The 18072-nt window shown below is 46.5% G+C and overlaps 1 protein-coding gene across 19 annotated transcripts in view; it reads left to right on the top strand.

Moving 5' to 3' along the window:
• The window catches only part of LOC120828943 (synaptotagmin-2), a 50577-nt gene that overhangs the window by 26202 nt on the left and 6303 nt on the right, over positions 1-18072 (top strand). For 8 of the 19 annotated variants that reach the window (XM_078087201.1, XM_078087216.1, XM_078087211.1 and 5 more), the window contains 7 exons: positions 10497-10712; positions 11061-11221; positions 14911-15048; positions 15175-15342; positions 15769-15936; positions 17064-17181; positions 17519-17652. In XM_078087201.1, coding sequence (XP_077943327.1) covers positions 10517-10712; positions 11061-11221; positions 14911-15048; positions 15175-15342; positions 15769-15936; positions 17064-17181; positions 17519-17652 — 1083 coding nt within the window. In that variant the 5' untranslated portion in view covers positions 10497-10516. Of the gene's footprint in view, positions 1-153; positions 460-10496; positions 10713-11060; positions 11222-14910; positions 15049-15174; positions 15343-15768; positions 15937-17063; positions 17182-17518; positions 17653-18072 lie in introns of those variants that run through there. The other 11 variants (XM_078087263.1, XM_078087237.1, XM_078087238.1 and 8 more) reach the window with 7 other exon arrangements.

Raw genomic sequence — 18072 nt, 5'->3', positions numbered from 1 at the left:
GGCACTGCATGCAGCACCTTGTGAGCAGCATCGCAAATCAGCCCGGCTGAGTAGTGAGAGCCGGAGAGTGGAGGGAGAGATGGAAGATGGAGAGAGGAAAGGGGGAGGGGGGGGAGAAGGGGATGGGAGGGGGATCCTTCCAGTGACAGAGATAGAAAGAGTGGAGCGAGGGAGAGGAGGAGGGGATCGGCAGAAGCAGAGGTGGGGGTAGTCACCAAGAGAATGAGTGAGCGTGTGTGTGTGTACGTGTAAGTGTGTGTGTGTGTGTGTGTGTGTGTGTGTGGGAGAACAAGTAGTGCTGCAGTGGAAACAGTGCGAGGAGGACTGCAGTTTCCTGGTGCTGATGGGGGAGCGGTTGAGGGACGTTATTAAGGAATTGTTACATTAACCCTAAGTGCCTCTTTGGTGAATGGGTCAGCCTCTTGTGGAGAACAGGATTTCGGGATTACGGTAGGGCTGGTAAGGGCGTGTTTCCGCTCTCTCCTCGGCGTTGCTCGGACGCCTCCTCCTCCTCCTCCTCCACGGAGGAGGAGGAATCTGGATTTAAAGGCATTTAACGCTCGGGTGTTGTGCTGTAATTCTTCCAGGCTGTGTGTGATTTGGCTTCTTGTTGGTTTCAGCACAGTGCAGGTGCTGTGTACGCGTTACTTCCTGCTGCATGTGGTCCAAACTTTATTGAAAGCTAATCATAAGTCTTGTGATGGGAACACTGAAAATCACCTCAGTCCCCATCTGCCCCGGTGAAAGCCTTGGCTGCTACCATTTTGTGTGCAACCCATTTTCGTTCCACAAAAGGCACTGTCTTTTTTTTTTTTTTTTTGAAAGGAGGGAGGGATGTAGTGTAGTACTGGATCGCGATTATTCTCATTGATCATGCCTCATTTAGCTTTTGCCCAGCGGACGTACTTCCTCTTTCCTGGAGAGTGTCCAGGAGGCTGCCCTGCTGACAGATGCTCTGCGTACCCGTGTAGCCGCACCGGCGTCGCTCTTTAATCTCCCCGAACGCACAGACAACAAACAACCGGAGCCAAAAAAAAAAACCTCGGGTTAACCGCATTATATGCGCGTGTAACAAAACGGACCCGAGCCACCGTGCTCTTTGAGAGCGAGGAGCCGGACATGGAAAGAGGCTGACAGTTGTGCTGAGGAGTATGGAGAGGAGAGGGTGGGGATTGAACAAAAAGTGCTGCAGGATGCTCTTTTTTTTTTCCTGCTGTCTCTCATGGGACATTTAGCACAGGCAGCACCGAGGTGACAGTACCAAGGACAAAACCTTTCTCGGGCTACTATGCCTCTTCCTACCTATAATGCTGACTCCGGAGGGGGGGGGGGGGGGGGGGGGGGGGGTCGGGCTCGTCATTATCAAAGCAGGGTTTTCATTAAATTGCAAATGCGATTGATTAAAAAAACTTACTGAATGGATGTTACAGTTATTTCTGATGTGTTGTCGCGAGGCAGAGGTCGTTTAGCCCCCGGGTGAAGCTCTGCAGTTTTTAAACAAATCAAAATCTAACACAACTTTCACATTATGCACAAAGGGAATTAAGTGTTGCCTGCTTTGCAATATGAAGTAACACCTTGTAATATAAACCAGGTTTGTCCGGGATCACTCATGTTTCAGGGAAGCGATAAGCAAACACCTTGTGGATGTGTAGGATCGTATCATATGTAGATATATACCTGCACACATGTTTACTCATCCAATATCCGGAGTGCAGAAGACAATTTCATGCCGAGCATGATCTGAATCTTTGTTTTTTCCGTCAGGCACTAAAACATTCAGGCAGGCTCATTAAGTCCGTACCTCAGGCTGCCGCTCCCATTGGCTCTCACACTGAGAAACAGACTCAGACTCTCGTCTACACAACCAGAAAAATGAGAGGATGCTTTGAAGTTCACCAATCGTATTTCTTTTTCTTTTTTTTTCCTCCCTTTGGCCCCCCTTCAAGAAGGCAGCTGGTGCCCGATTGCTGAGAACAGCTCAAAGACGAAGAGAAAAAAAGAGGCTTATTCTAACCGTGCGGCCTCCTGGAGTGTCTTGCTTGAACGGATATGCCCTCATGCGTCCGCATCACCTTTGTCGTATTTCACTTCCTGCCGTTCCATGGCGTTGATATATTTCTTCATCAGCTAGTATTCCAAGTATTGCATAAGCAGAAGCATGTTCAAGATGACGAAGCCACCCGTTTTGGACACGCGGAATGAGTCTGTGATTTTCTCTCGTTGGCACAACGGTCATTGGTATTGCATCGTTACCCGAGGTCAGCGTTGCGCTGCAGGTGAGCGTTGACCCCCCCCTGGCAGTGGCGCAGGACCCTTTCATGGTGTGTTGCTGGCACACAATGGCAGACAGCTTCGGTGTTAAACGGTCAGAAGTCACAGCTTAGCTGACGGGGGCATTTTCACCAGTCTTTTATCTTCTGAGTGAGAAAAACATGCCGTTTTTTTGTTGTTGTGAGAAGTCTGGCCTCATTTGTTTACCCAACATCCATGTTCCTCGGGGGAGTGAGGGGGAATTTGTGATGGTCAGAGAGTGAAATGCGGAGCAGAGTAACACGCGCACGCCCCCGAAGAGATGAGTGAAAGCATTTTCAATGTGTTTCATCATACTGGGGATGTTGTGTGTAACTGTGTTGATGCAACCCCTTGTAGTGTAAGTTAGCATGTGTATCCTGCACTTAGCTCTATGTTATAATTTGGCGTTTTGGATAGATACCAGCCTCATGTCTGTGCCACAAGCAGCTGGTTAGCTTAGCTTAGCAAAAAGACAGTTTAGCGAATTGATTAGCTTGGCTCTATCCAATAGTAAGAGATACATCATTAATGAGTTGTTGTTTCTTCAACCAGCACAAAAAAACATGTTTAAATATGACGAACCTGCATTTTTACACAGGTCATATGCCAAACTATCTCCTGGCAGGGACCAGCAACTTCCTGGAGTCTGCCGGTTGCCTGGCAACTGCTCTAAGCCTATAGAAATAGCCCGGTACATAACATGGTGAATTATTATTTCTACAAACGAGTAAGATTCTACATGAGAGTTGTTGAGGGGCACATTTTTTTATTTCCCTTATTTTTCAGTATTTATGCTAAGCTAAGCTAGCTGGTTGCTGGTTGTGGCTAAATATTTAATAAATGGACATGAAAGTGATATATGCTGTGTATCTTTCTCCAGTAGAAAACAAAACCCAACGTCAAACTGCTCCTTGAACTTTATATTTTCCATTTTGAAACAATAAGGTCAGTGTAGATGCGTCCTATCTGCAGTTCTGCAGAGGTCCTCTCCTCTTTCACAGTTTCTCCACACAGCTCTAAATGCAGATTGGGTCACTATCTGTGTGACAGAGTGATTAATCGACCCATCAGGGGAACGGGAAAGGGGGTTGTGCTGAAGGTGGCTGAGGGAGAATGTATGGCAACTGCCTGAAATTTATTCCCGCAGGTTCTCACTCAGCATTCAAACCCCTGCGCCGCCCGCGTCCTTTTCAAGGATCCCCCCTGATAATAGCTGAGTCACGTTCAGCTGCAGGTGAGAATGAGCATTGTTTTATCTACACAAGCGGGTTTGTAAATGAGCCTCTCTGGACCGCCCTTTGGGTCGGCACTCAATGGGAGAGGCTTTTCTCTTAATTCTCTTCAGCGGGACGATACACAAGCCCAATTTTTCTCTCGGTTGTGGCGGCGGAAGGATTTCCTGATTTCCTGATTTGCATTTGCATTTTGCGTCGCCGTAAAGGTGTTCTCGCCACGTTGACTTCTCTGACGGATGGTCACCGTCTCGTCCTGCGCTTGTTTCGCGCATGCTTGCGTCCCGAAAATCAGTAAGCAAGTTTGGTACCAGTGAAATAAGCCTGGAAAAGATAATGTTTATTAAAGCTGAAAATGCCAGAAATATAGGCTACTTACAGTACCGGATTATATTTCCCTCCCTCCAACGAGAGGCAAGTTTTGCTTATAATTAAAGCTAGCAACTTGTTAACTGAATTGAATGGCTTAATTATTGTCACGCTACAGCATCCGGACAGATGCTTGGCACCTCCCCACCGATGTTTTGTGGCAGCAGACTTGAGGGCTCTTGGTCAGGAGTTTGGGAATCTTGGCTCTGGCGCAAGTTGTGAATGGCGTGCTGCGTTGCTGGATTTGTCAGAGCTTCCGTCATCCTCTTGGCTCTCCACCATGAACTGACAAAGCATGGAGGGCTTTGCAGGCTACTTTGCAGGAAGCTGTCTCTGCCACGCACTCGCAGTTTTACTGACTGTTGGGGACTGTACACTGACATTATGTGCGTAGCGGAGATATATTTATGCAGCGTGGCTCGATGCGGCAATATGTGACCCAGGAACATGGAAAGATGCAACTATCAGCAGCTGTAAAGACCTCAATGTCATTGTACTGATCCTGTGGAGCCACCAGCACCTCTAAGCTCAATATTCAGATTCATGCTTCGGTAAAGAAAGCTTTTTACAAAAGCTGTTATCAGTAATGAGTTCAATAAATTGACAGAAATGGAAATAGCTGCGATTCTATTATAATAAATTGTTCTGCTTTTACAGCTGACTACTCTTAAGGTTCGTCTCAGGTCGAGCTCCACACAGTTTCTCATCCCTCAATGGTAAATAACAAGCAATGCAGCCATCAGTATCCCCCCCTGTAATCCTATTAAAACTCTGCCAAAATGAGACCATTATGACTGTGGAGGCCCCAAGTCCATTTCAGCGGGGGTGAATTACATAGAGTAGCAGGAGTTCAGGAACAAAGCTGCACATTAACTCTAATTGAAACAACTCCACCATCTCAGCTCGGCTTTCCGGCCCGCAGTAATGCTCTGTCTGATGGGTCTAATAAAATACCGTGCCCCCTGTTCTCTAAATGTTCCCGCACACGTTTTCGGCTGAAAATCGAGTCAAGGCGGATCAGACGGGTCGGCTGTGACTCAGCGGAAGTCCGGCCGATATTTTCCTCCCATTTCTTCCAGTGTGTTTATCGTAAATTCAAGATGTGCGTGACTCATAATTACCTTTTGTATGATATCCACCATATCTTGCGCCGCTAAAAATAGCTGGATGGGATTGAGATGAAAGAGTCCCTGGGCACAGCAAATACAAAGCTAGAGCACACACACACACACACACACACACACACACACACACACACACACACACACATGCATGCAGCTTCACTGGAAAAAAAATATATCTGCCACTATGAAAGACACACTTTGCATGAAAAGTAGCATTCGCCGAAACCTCAAATTACCAAATTAAGATTCTCTAGTATTTGAAAAACTCACTGACTGCTTGTATATCTTAAGAATAATCCCTTCCAGTTTACTGTAGCAAACCACATTAATGGTGCAGAGCTTCTACAGCTGGAGGCCAAACACTCCGCCCACCCACGCATAACCCGTAATGTCACAGATGGCAGGGCCCTCAGTGGGGGATGAATGATTTCATCGGGGTCACATTATTCAGATTACTTTACATCTTTTGAGGACCCTGGTCTTCTGCAGGCCGCCGAGGAGCCGCCCGTTCTTTCCCTTCCAACGCGAACAACCTTTTTGCTGCGGCAAATATTCAATACTTAATTTGTCGCCCCACTGCTCCTGACTGTTGCCCCGAGCTGCGGGCACATGACCCCGCCACCACTTTCCTCTGCTTCTGCAGAAGCCATTTTGAGAGTGCGTGCAGAGACGTTCTCGATGTCGCACATGCCGCGTCCGTAATGAAACCCGCAGAGCAACGCGTACGTAGATTGGCCACTGGCAGACAGCTGTGGGAACTAGCACGAAGGCAAGTTAAAGGGCCGGGGGGTGGTGGGGGGGACAAAAGACTTTACCGTCTGGCTACATATCGCTAATTAATTGCCGTTCAGGTTCCTTGTTGTCGTGTAATGAAACAGCTGGATGACTTGGGCTCTCCTTGGGTTGTTTTGGCTTGCATCCGGTGCTAATAAGCCCTCAGTAACGTGGAGTTTTGTCTGCAGGTGGTGGGCTTCCTGTCACCGCGGTGTGGTCAGTGGGTCATCACGCATGATGGCATCAGATAGGGAGGGCAGCGTTTCTTCGTCTTGTGTTTGTATGTGGGAAGAGATGTAGTCATTATAATTAGAGTTTGACAGGTGGGTGGTAATTAAGTAAGAGCACTCAGCCTGCAGGCATATTTGAGGGGTTTTAAGTGACTCATATTTTTCTCTAATGATGATGAAGGCAACACGTGATGTGGTAATCCATTAGTGTGCATATATGATTAATATATCTCCCGATTATCTTATTTGTCCCTCTTATTAATTTGCATAAAACATCAGGGCATTAAATATCCGTATATAGGTGTTGGGAATTGATACGTCGACCAAAAAAGCATCCGGCTCGAGTTCCTTGTGTCATCTCTCCACAGTCGTGAATAAAATCCATGAAAAAAAGCTTTTAGATATGAGGGAAGACAAGATGGATCATGTCAAAGAACATGTTACGATATACAAGAGGTGAAATAATCAGAGAAACACCTTGTGATGGGTAGACTATTTCTGTATGCGGTTTTTAAAATGGATTCCACTGGAACAGAATAAGCTTAAGTTATGATTATTTCTACCAACAAAAGCAAAATAAGCGGACGGATGTGTTTCAAAAGCAAAGAAGCACAATTCCATTTCTCCTGATAGACTGTATCAGTGATCTTCAACAAATAACCTTCCTGTGTGTCAGCTAAACCTTTATGTTCACAGTTCATTTTACATTACATTACATGTCATTTAGCTGACGCTTTTATCCAAAGCAACTTACAATAAGTGCATTTCATCCATAGGGATACAAACTCAGAAGAGCAAGAAACAGGAAAGTGCAATTTCCTCAAATAAGCCAATTTACAATTTGCTATAGATAAGTGGCGTTACAAGTACAATTTAAGTGCTACAATTTGTTGGTCTTTTAGTCGAGGTAGAGTCTTAGGAGGTGTGGAGGCTCTCTGCGGTCCTGGTGTCTCGTTCTACCATTTAGGATGAAAATGCTTGATCCCCATCCGGCCCGCAGCAGTGTGCGTTCTCATAAGGACCCGATCACACCGATAGCTGCTCTGTAATTCTGATGACTCCAAAAAACGCTTACAGAATAAGAAGCAATGGAGTTGTAGTTAACTACAGGGAACATTTCTGCAGCAGGATTTCTCTCGTTCCAGGATCGGCCCGTTCCACTCTCACGCAGTCTGCGCCGGTCACCGCGCAGCTCCAGCGGAGCAGATGGAGGTTAAGAGCCTTGCTCAGGAGCATCTTAGCGGTGGTAACGAGAGGGAGCGAGCGGGGCTCCATTATTTCTTGCCCAATTTTTAATCTGTCGGCTCGGGGATTGAACCACTGAGCCTCCTCCTGTGTTATCAGATAACACAAGACGTTGAGACCGTCGTATCTGTTTTATATATATATGCGGTACAGACATTCGTGCCTCTCATAGGATGGATATACAGTTATGTCATGTTTTCTATCATTGAGGGATCAGCATCACGATACTGAGCAATTGACTTCAGGCCAGGTTCTTGTTAAAAAACAATAGCAAAGCACCAACTATGTGCCTGACCACACCTCAACACTCCCAATGGCGCACAGACGGACGCAAATGCATTCGCTACTTAAGTTGCTACACAACGGGGGCGTTGGGAAAGAAAATGACAGCAGCTGTTAATTTGGTCCTTTAGTCTCGAGTCTGTGAAATGGGAGATGATCAAAACGGGTTGGATTTTGCATCTGTTCGGTTGGATATTTCCGGGTGGAGCTTTTGACCTACTTGCTATTCAGGCTAAATTTGATGAACTAGACACTCTGTCAGATTTAGCCACCTCGGTCAGCAGGCAATTCCTCCCTCCAAAATGAATTCCAAAGAAGCTCAAATATTTCCCTTTTATGAGGTGGATTTCTCCGCCGTGACCACGAACCGCCGGCTGTGAAGCGGCGCTAATTGCTGTCATAAAACAACAGTTAATGTTCGCGTCCTCTCTGTCCGTCCTCAGGAGACAAAAGGCTTTTGCAGATACCCGTGAAGGTTAATTGAATAGGTCTGGCTCGGCCTGACGGCAGCGACTAGCAGGGTAAGATTCACACAACGCGTAAGTGGAGCTTTTGACACGTCATGAGGTGCACCGTGATGTTTAGAAGAGATGACAGGGAGGCCACTGCACTGCACTCGTCTTTTTTTCACTGATTTTTTAGTCCAAATCATTTTTATGTTTTATGTTTACGCTCGGTTCCCACCTCGCTATATTATTACAAGACGCTGGCTGTTTGTAACATCTGCCCACATAATAGCAGCGCGAGCTATTTTAGAGACACGTATTTAAAGATGTATAAGCTGCTACTGGTCCCTGAATAATATAAGCTCATCCGTGCCGCTGTCAGACCCAATTTAAATAATTTATACGTGGCAATAAATGGAAGCAGAATCTCTGGCACCAACTTGGGAAATTGGCTCTTGAGAAATGGGAAATTCTTCTCATTTTTGCCCGTCTCAACATGACTTTAATAAAATCAGCAGCAGCTCTTGTTAAGCTCGTCATCTTTTATCTGCCTGCGCGGGCGGAGGCCTCGCCCCGATCACTCACGGCTCCGGCGGCGGGTCGCGTTCTGCCGCTCTTGTCACGCTGTGATTCCCGGAAGCGATAAGAGCTCCGGATGAGCATTTGTTTGGCCCGTGGGAACGCCACCGGAGAGCCGCTTGTGGTCGTTCATTCCGTCTCGTTCCCGCCGGTTTAAACGGCCTTTCCCTCGTCAGGCGCCGTTGGCCAGAGTGCATGGCGCCGACCGCTCCAGACAAAAGAAAGGTGCGATAAATTGAGAGTTGTTCCTCATAAATAGTGTCGGCAAGTGAGCTCACATCATCGTCCGCGGCCCTTCGCAGCGGCGCAGTGTGTTAGCAACACTTCAAATGGGCTGACTGAGGGGCAGACTGCTGCACTCCATCATTGCATGGAATAAATTGTTGTTCCAGGCAGGAAATGGATTCAATGCTGCAAGGCCAAAAGGGTTTTGTAAATTTAATTAAAAAAACAAGCTTTGTCAAATGTTCCCAAAATATTTTGGCATTTGTTGACACTCTCTGTGTTGTTATGTATCATGAGTTGGATATTTATGTCGTTATGGATGTCGTTTACTAATGTACTACTTTATGTATCATTACATTAAATCTCACTGAGATTTTGGACTTTTGGAATTATTGTTGTGCGACTGCTGCAGAAAAAGGACATTGTTGTGGGAGCATCATGAGTTTGGAACATAAAATGAATGTCTTTATTTGCTGGTGTATGAAGGTGCAATTTGTCTTTGTAATTGCTTCGTGCATGTTGTCTTATAGTTTCTGCGAGGGAAGATTGTGTGCGCCTATCAGAAGCTCCCTGAGACGTTGTTGTTTTAGGCGTCCTTTGTTCTCTGTTTTTTCTAGAAGGATATACAGCACATGTAAGTTAGCAGAACAGGAGGCCTTTGGCAAAGAAACGATCTGATCTGGATGCATTCAACAACACACAGTCGTTGTCTGACTGTAATTACTCAACAATCAAAGACTGAATGATAACCGTGGGGTGTTTGTGCCAGGAAAATATTCCAAATGTAAATGGTTTGAATTACATTTTGCTTAAAAGCAGCTTTTTGCACCTGACTGATGATAAATCAATCATCATGAGTTCGAGACTCTGGCAAACTCACACTTATTTATATCTTAAATATCTTTTGTGATGACAGCTTAATTTGTCATCACAAACTTCATTTATTAAATTACATATAAGTATTAGTTATTTGTAATTTGTGCTCAGGTCTGGCTCAAGACATAGTTATGATAAAATAATCTCACAATTCGACCCCCTGAATACAAAGAGATTGACTTACTATAAATATGAACAAAAGCAAGGAACAAAATCCACCATTTCATTAGCATTTGTCTGCATGGAACAGGAGGCACATCCAGCCTAGACAAACCGGTACATTACAATATTTGTCTGTGTTTGTCTTTGTGGCAGGTGCACGTAGAAGAAAGCATTAGTCTCTCGGCCGTGGACCTTTTGGAAGATAAACTCGATACCGTCAGCGGATCTAATTGATAAACATCTGTGTGTTATTCCAATGTTCCCGAGTCACATTTCATTACTTTTTCTGTCACCTGAGTGAACATTTATTCCCCGTGCACACACACTTACTGTACCAGGAAGTTTTCGGGAGTCAGTGTTCAACCCCCTTTGGGTCCTTTTTCATTATTTAGGGAATTTTCAGAAGACTGAGTGTGAAGTGGTTCTGCTTGGTGTTTAATTTAGAAGCCAGTCTTAAAACAGCTGTATTACAGTGTAACCCACTGAACCGCAATACCCCCATTAGGGTGTTTAAGTTGGATTAACCTTGACAGCTGTCATTTCTTTTTACCAAGCGGAGTTGATTCCTGTGTGAGATTTTTTTTCTTCTTTTCTTTTCCAAACGTTTTTTATACTTTGGCCTCTCTTGATGACGATTTCTCTTCTGTTTTTTCTCAGGGACTGTGTGTGCAGCCTAAATGACGAAGTGGAACTTGTTCAAGCATCAGACAACGCCCATGGTAGTCGCTAACCCAACGGGGGCCAGTGCCTTGACTGTGACCCCTGCCCCCGTCGCTCTGGTCTCCACCGACAACTCCACCGAACCCGTCGAGAAGAACGACGGCTTCGACGAGATCAAAAACAAGTTCCTGAATGAAATCGACAAGATCCCACGTGAGTGGCAGACAAAACCCAAACCCGCTCCGATCAAACAACTGGTATTGATGTGACTCTAAGCATTGATTTTGGAATTACATTTTGTCTTTAGCTGCAGGCATCGGCAGCCTCGTAATGTCTTTATTCAGTATTGATCACTAGCTGCCCTTCCTAATGGCAGAGAAATCTAATTTTCACACAATTTAATTGTTAATCTAGCACCTCGTACTAAATATGTTTGGCCCAGGACATGACATGGAGTATAGGCTAAATGATTGGTTGTTCAAATGTCAATGTATTTGCTTCTCTCTTCTCTCTCTGGGTGTGGATGTGCCATCTGTCCATCGGTCTGTATATTCTCCTCAGTGCCGCCCTGGGCCATCATTGCCATTGCCGTGGTCGCTGCTTTACTCATTCTAACATGCTGCTTCTGCATCATCAAGAAATGCTGTTGCAAGAAGAAGAAGAACAAGAAGGGCAAGAAGGGGAAGGGTGAAATGGGAATGAAGAACCTGAAAGGGGGAGAGGTATGTTCGGATCACGGCCGGCGGGATTTACACCTACACTGTACACAAAGCCAGGCCGACCGCGGCCAACGCGCCCGCGTTACGCAAGAGCCGCGGGGCTGAGAGAGAGAACCTGTGTGTGGAAGTTTGACTCAGCTAATTATGTAACAAGCCGTAGTCCTCGTGGTGCACATTTTACTCTGGTGACAAGTTTCCTGTTGTATTAGTGTATTAGATCGCATATCGCTCTTTGTCTTTGACGGCCTGCTAACCAAGTGCGTGTATTCTCTGCAGGTGTTGATTACATTCTTTATCCACCATTATTATTTTTCATTTTTCTCTTTCTTTCTTTTTTCGTTGTTTGTCTAATGTGTTCTGTCGTTAAACGTTGTCGTTGCTCTTTCTTCTCTCACTTGTGCTTTGGCATTCGAGTGGAAAATGACAGGACTCTTTTCGGCCAAACCATTGTTTTCCCAGTCATTAATGAGCAATTATGAAAATTGGTACTTAGTACAATGCCTTTGTTTTTGGGCCTATAATTATTTTTAAAAAAACTGTCCGCATACACGACTGAATATTTGACAAAGTGCAATTTCAAAGCGCGACGTCCCTGCTGCGCGAGATAGGAGCAGGCTTCTCTATCTGTCATTTTCCTCGCTCCCGCCAGTGTAGCTGACTACATTCTGCTGTGATTACACATCTTTGGTGTCTGCTGTGAGTTCAATCTCTTCCTTTGTCTCTGCTCTCCTCCTTCCTGCTTTGTGTCTTATGTGTGCTCCGTGTATCTTGACTGTGGTGGACTTCTCTGCCTACGGTAGGTCTGATAGCACGCGGCGCCCCTATCTGGCCGCTCTGAGTAAGCGGAGGCCAGGGCTTGCGGGGATGGGGGGGAGGTGGATGTGGGGGTGGCGGGCCGGGCCGGGCTTGGAGGGGTCGGATTGCAATGACGATGACAATGAGTGCTATGGCTTTCTTAGTTTTTTTTGCAAGCTTAGGTGCTGCGGGTGCTTGAGGAATCTATGGGAGCAATTTAGCTGCTTCGCAAAATCCACTGAACTGATATGCCGCACAAACTGCTTATGTCTTGAAGAATAAGAGATTGCAATTTTTTTTTTTTTTTTGGCAAAAAACAACAACGGAGCAAAGCCGTGTTTAAGTGTCTACGGTTTGATATGGATATGAAGCTCACGCTGTGGTTGAGCCTTTGAATGACCAGTGCACTGAGCATTTTTACTAGAGATCACTAACATGCATGTGCAAGGGGTAAGCTGGATATTTGTCAAATAAAAAGCTAGAACTTTACCTAAACCGAGAGCCCTGAGCACGTTTCCACCACGACAGGCCTCTACTGTGCAAACGCAACCAAAAGCTGACACGTTGCCAACAATTTCCCAGCGGAGACACATTGGCGTCCGTCTGAAATTCGCACGCTGTGCCCTACTCGTGCAAACGCGCTCCGAGTTCCTGGGCGGATAAAGCAGTTTGTGCGTCTTGACAAAGCCCAGCATATCCCCTTGCAGTAGGAGCCATTGAATGGCCACAACTTGACTTGAGAGTAACTTTCCTGGATGACCCATGCTGCTGACATTACTAGGTTTCAGGCATTCAGATAAACCGTACCCTTTTCCTTAACCCCCCCCCCCCACTGGAGGTTCTCAATGTGGCATGATCCCTCCACGGATGTATACGCCTCACTCAGAACACGTGTGTGGAGCCGCTCGGGCAAGAAAACAACAAAAGAAAACACACGACAATTACTTTTATCCGTCATCGGACATTACGAGGTCATTCATTCTACGTTTGCCATCGGAAAGAAACGTGGAACCTGCATTGTGTGGCCTGGCATGCTTGAATGAAAAGTATTTACGACAATAACGAAAGAGAATGCCACATATGCGGATATTGTGTGAGGAGTGAGAGTGAGAGGGCGTTTTCTCAGCATGCACGACGAGCTCGCATGTAAGCAAATGCGCGTGCGTGCGCGCGTGGGTGGGTGTGCGAGTGCACAGTGAAATATGGTGTGTAGTGGGTGTGATGGTGTGCGTATTATTTGTGTGTGTGCCCTGTTCCTCTTCCAGCTCATCAGTGAGTGGCTGGACCCTCCAGTCTTACGAAGACATCAGTGTGTTTTCAAGAAGACAGCCATAGGAAAGTAGGACATGCTGAGATGTTATCCATGGGAAATGAAAGTTTACTTCATAATCCATATCACGGCATATTGATTTAACTCGATTAGTCACCACCGCCTCTTAAGAGACGAAAGACTGAAGAGTCACTGGGTGTGAGATGTAAATGCAACATTGATTTGTCTTCTTCGTCAGCTATATCGGGTGCAGTTAACTGTCAGTAAACTGTAGATATTTAATCCAGTAAATGATCAAGAATCACAGTTATTCATAATACAATATCAGCCGAGGGGGAAAGAAGTGGACTGTGTTAGGAATAAATTGATAAATTTACCAGCAATGCAGTTAGCTCCAATAATGAGGCCCGAGTTCAATCAGCAGTAGCAGTGTAAACACATTTAAGACACTTCGGGATGAACGGCCGACAGTTTTATTGTTTGGCAAACAGCTTCCATTATCAGTTAGAGTTTGAGGGCTTTTTGTGAAAAGTGTTAGGAATCACCGCGTCAGGAGTTTGATAGGATCACAGATCTATTCCTCATAGCGCTCGTCCTTCAGTTCCCCTCAGGGAGGACGCTCTGCTTCCCGTGACAGCTTCTGTTTAAAATGCGGCGCACGGGGCTGGACGACATAACGAGAACGCCTTGCAGTCTAGTGCAATGGAGAGCAAGAGCTGTGCAGTAAATACCAGTTTGAGGCGTCCACTTTGGGGCTGAAAAGACTGCGAACTGTGTGGTGTTTTGGGGAAATATCACGCGACGTCCTCCAGTCTGTTTACTTTTGAATTTGGCTCATCTTTGCTGATGCGGCGTCCCCTGTGTGTGGGACATGTGGGCACAATTTTGTGGACCTTTTTTTAAGTTCATGTGACTCATTTCAGATGAGTCGCATATGAGATTTGTGCAGCTGCCTGTTCAGCTACCTGTGTAACCGCAATGCAGTCCCTTCAAAGTCCCGTCCCTTTGTGGCGCTCCACACCCAGAAATGTCACAGGCGCAGGCAGCTACACGGCCGTATCGATCGATTTTTAAAAGGTTTGCAAATTCACAGTTTTAATGAGTGGAAAGGGAGAACTTCCAGAGGTTTTTGCATGGCTGTTGTTAGGTTGTAGTATAATGTAAGGTGTTCCTGTTTTTCTGTCCAACCCCATATAAATAGTTTAATTTTATTATATATTCTATAATATTCTTTCTCTCTATCCCTCTCCAATCACACAATGACACAGTTCTCTTCAAATCACATACTACATTTTTTGGTCAAAGAGAGATTCCCTACATCGAACATTTTTTCCAGATTTTAACATGCATCTAATGCTCCCCCCCCAAAAAAAACAAAAAACAACAGCAAATGGTGTCACCCAAGAAAATAGTGAAATCAAGTCAGGTTGCAACTGTGGTCATCGATGAACCGATTGCACTAGTGCGAGCGGGGGCAGCGGGGGGCAAGTGGCAGGCGGGTGCTGTGGCTGATGGTTTAGTGTTCGGCACCGCCGCCGCCTCAGAAAAACGCCCTCTCACTCTCCTCCTTCTGCCCCCCCTCCCCACACACCACCCCCCCCCCCCCCCCCCCTCTGTCTGTGTGCAGAAACAACAGGATGAAGACGACGAGGAGGACGACGTGGAACCCGGGCTCACTGGAGACGAGAAAGAGGAGGAGGTGAAGGAGAAAGAGAAGCTCGGGAAGCTGCAGTACTCCATCGATTACGACTTCCAGGAGAACAAGGCAAGAACTTGGTTTATTTCCGCGGTTGATGATCAGTCAATTGGAGCCCGATAGAGAACATCGTTGATGGCGCGTGAAAGGAGTGCTCACTCTTCTTCATCGTCACGCGCTTCCTCCCTCCCCCAGCTGACTGTGGGAATCCTGCAAGCAGCTGACCTGCTCTCCATGGACAGCGGCGGCACCTCTGACCCCTACGTCAAGGTCTTCGTCCTCCCCGACAAGAAGAAGAAGTACGACACAAAGGTTCACAAGAAAACGCTCAATCCCACCTTCAACGAGACCTTTACCTTCAAGGTAAGCTGAAGCTCCTCGCCCCCCCCACCCCCTTTTCTTATTACTTATTAAAACAACATGCACGTCGAGCGGTTTGATGTGTCCTTCGGGTCCTGGAAGGTGGATCGTCCTTCTGTCTCTTGAAGGGGCTTTGATTCGGAGTTCTTTTTCTTAAGTACCTCTGACCATCAGACGCATTCAAGGAGTCCGACAAGGAGAACGTGGTGGGGAATCGAATTAAAGGAGAGGGCCACCTCTGGTGCAGCTCGCCTGCTGGCACAGCCCCGTAGAAAACCATTCCAACGAGCCGCGCTACTTCTGCTGGAGCGGCATGTTATTCAGCAAAGCCAAAGTCACGACCCCATAATGCAGTCGGGTTCTGATCCCACGCTGCGAGGAGAAGGAACCATTCCAGGTAACTGATGGGATTTACTCTCTGTCCTCCAGATTCCATTCCAAGAGATGGGAGGAAAGACTCTGGTGATGTCAGTCTATGACTTTGATCGCTTCTCTAAACACGATGTCATCGGAGAGATTAAAATACCCATGAACACCCTGGACCTGGCAAAGCCAATTGAGGAGTGGAAGGACCTGGACAGCGCGGATCAAGAAGAGGTGAGAGTCGTGTTTGAGTCCATTTTCTTCCACTGGTGTTGGAGAGTTGCATGTGCTTTTTAGATTGTTTAGGCCAACACCAGCACGGACTGACTGATCATTAAGAGTTTCACTCCTAACCTCCCAGTGATGAATCCAGAACTGCTGCACCCCGCTACTTCACAGAGCTTTATAATCAGTTCCTGTTGGTTATTTGGCTGTTGGGTCCGCAGTTCCCATCGCCGCTTTTTAAAATTTCAGCCGCAGCAGGCAGCTGTTGTCAGACAAACGAGCTCTTAAAACAAACGGCTGTACACTTCCTGCTCAGCACCAGACGACAGACAGACAGCAACTAGCTGGCGAACGTAATCAATTATTTAACAGCTAATTGGGAGCCAGATTTTCCTCGGGAGTTGAAGAAGATCACAAGAGGGTGAATATGACTTCCATTCACCAGATGGCCGTCAACAAGACTCCAAATGAACGATAATGTTGCCCTGCAACTGCTGGATGTGTAAATAGTGACTCTAATATCTAATAGCAGCCAATAGAAGTCTCCTGGTTCTCTTTGCAAATAACATATTAGTAAAATACATATTGAAACAATTCTGACTCTCAGCAAAAAAACACTATTTTATATAAATATACAGAGCAGCATGACCATCCTAGTTAGCTGATGACATGATACAAAAATAACCTAAGGCACAAGGGGGCCACTTGGTCTGTTCGCCAATGAGAGTCAGAGGGCTGAAGGACACACTACTCGTCCTCCTAATCAGCTGCACTCCTCCATCTGCAGCCTGTGATGTGTTTCCACCAGTGTGCCGCAGCAGAATATGAAAAACAGGTTTTAATAAATTGACCCCCCCTCCCCCCAGAGCCACCGTAACATGAAATAATCCCTCTGTTTGCTTGGGGTCACTGATATATTTATTAACTCTGAAAAGACCCACGAGATGTACTTAAGAATACCGCTAATTTTTGCTGATAAGACCACCGCAGCAGTTTTTATTTATATTGACATTGTGTCTCTAAATTGGGATTCCGAAGGGACAGTTTGTGTATTTGTGCGGTGATATCTCACCCACCCTCCCCTCCCTCCCGCCTCAGTCCTCCTTTAACTTTCCACCCACCCCTCCTCTTCACAGCCGGAGAAGCTGGGTGACATTTGCATCTCCCTGCGTTACGTCCCCACCGCTGGCAAACTCACCATCTGTATTCTGGAGGCCAAGAACCTGAAGAAAATGGACGTGGGAGGACTGTCAGGTAAACGCACGCAGCTGAGCGCCGCGCGTTCCCTCTCCTCCACCACCGCGCTCGACGCTGTCTCCGCGGCGAGCGATCCGACGGCAGCGCGTTTGGACGCTCGCAGTGGGGCCGCGGCGGAAGCGGGAGGGCGCCTGTGAGCGCGGCCATTAGGTCGTCGCTGCTCTGCTCACGTGCTGACGCTGCAGTGCTCGCCATGCAGCAGCCCTGGCTCCCCCTTGGCTTCAGCATTGGCCCCATCTGTTGGTGCACGGCAGCACTGCAACCCAAACAAGCACGTGCAGGGAGGATTCTGTCATTCGCTTTATCATGATTTTTTGCCTTCTTTTTGCTTCAGATCCCTACGTGAAAATTAACCTGCTGCAGAATGGAAAGAGGCTGAAGAAGAAGAAGACGACAGTGAAGAAGAACACTTTGAATCCGTACTATAATGAGTCTTTCAGCTTTGAGATTCCTATTGATCAAATGCAGGTAAGCACATGGACTCTCTTGTTAAAATCCATTAGCGGCTAGCAGGGCTGGAAAGAGTACCGCAGAAAGAATAAAAGTGCTTACTAATTACTGTAAGAAGGCAAACGTGTACCCAGATCAGCACCACTGAGCCCTACCAAGCAATCCACCATCAGGCCGTTATATGGACACAAATAAACCCTCCTGGGGATGGAACACACCCCTAAATTCCACCAATTTCACTTCATCACATCAGAGTTTGATTGGTCGATTTGGGAATACAAAAGCAATAACATTTAGTTACGTGACCTTTCCTGCCACAGCCTTATTTGGTCTGTTAGGAACAATATGTTAGCAGATATTGCTGGTCAATAACCTGATAATAGACACGTGTGGCCACGGTGGCTGTGGTTCGTTGCCATGCCTACAGTAGATGCTGTA

Source organism: Gasterosteus aculeatus, chromosome 2, assembly GCF_964276395.1.
Source record: "Gasterosteus aculeatus chromosome 2, fGasAcu3.hap1.1, whole genome shotgun sequence".
NCBI classification, from domain to species: Eukaryota; Metazoa; Chordata; class Actinopteri; order Perciformes; family Gasterosteidae; genus Gasterosteus; species Gasterosteus aculeatus.
The sequence above is the reverse complement of the archived record's forward strand: the minus strand, read 5'-3'. Positions and strand labels throughout refer to the sequence as shown.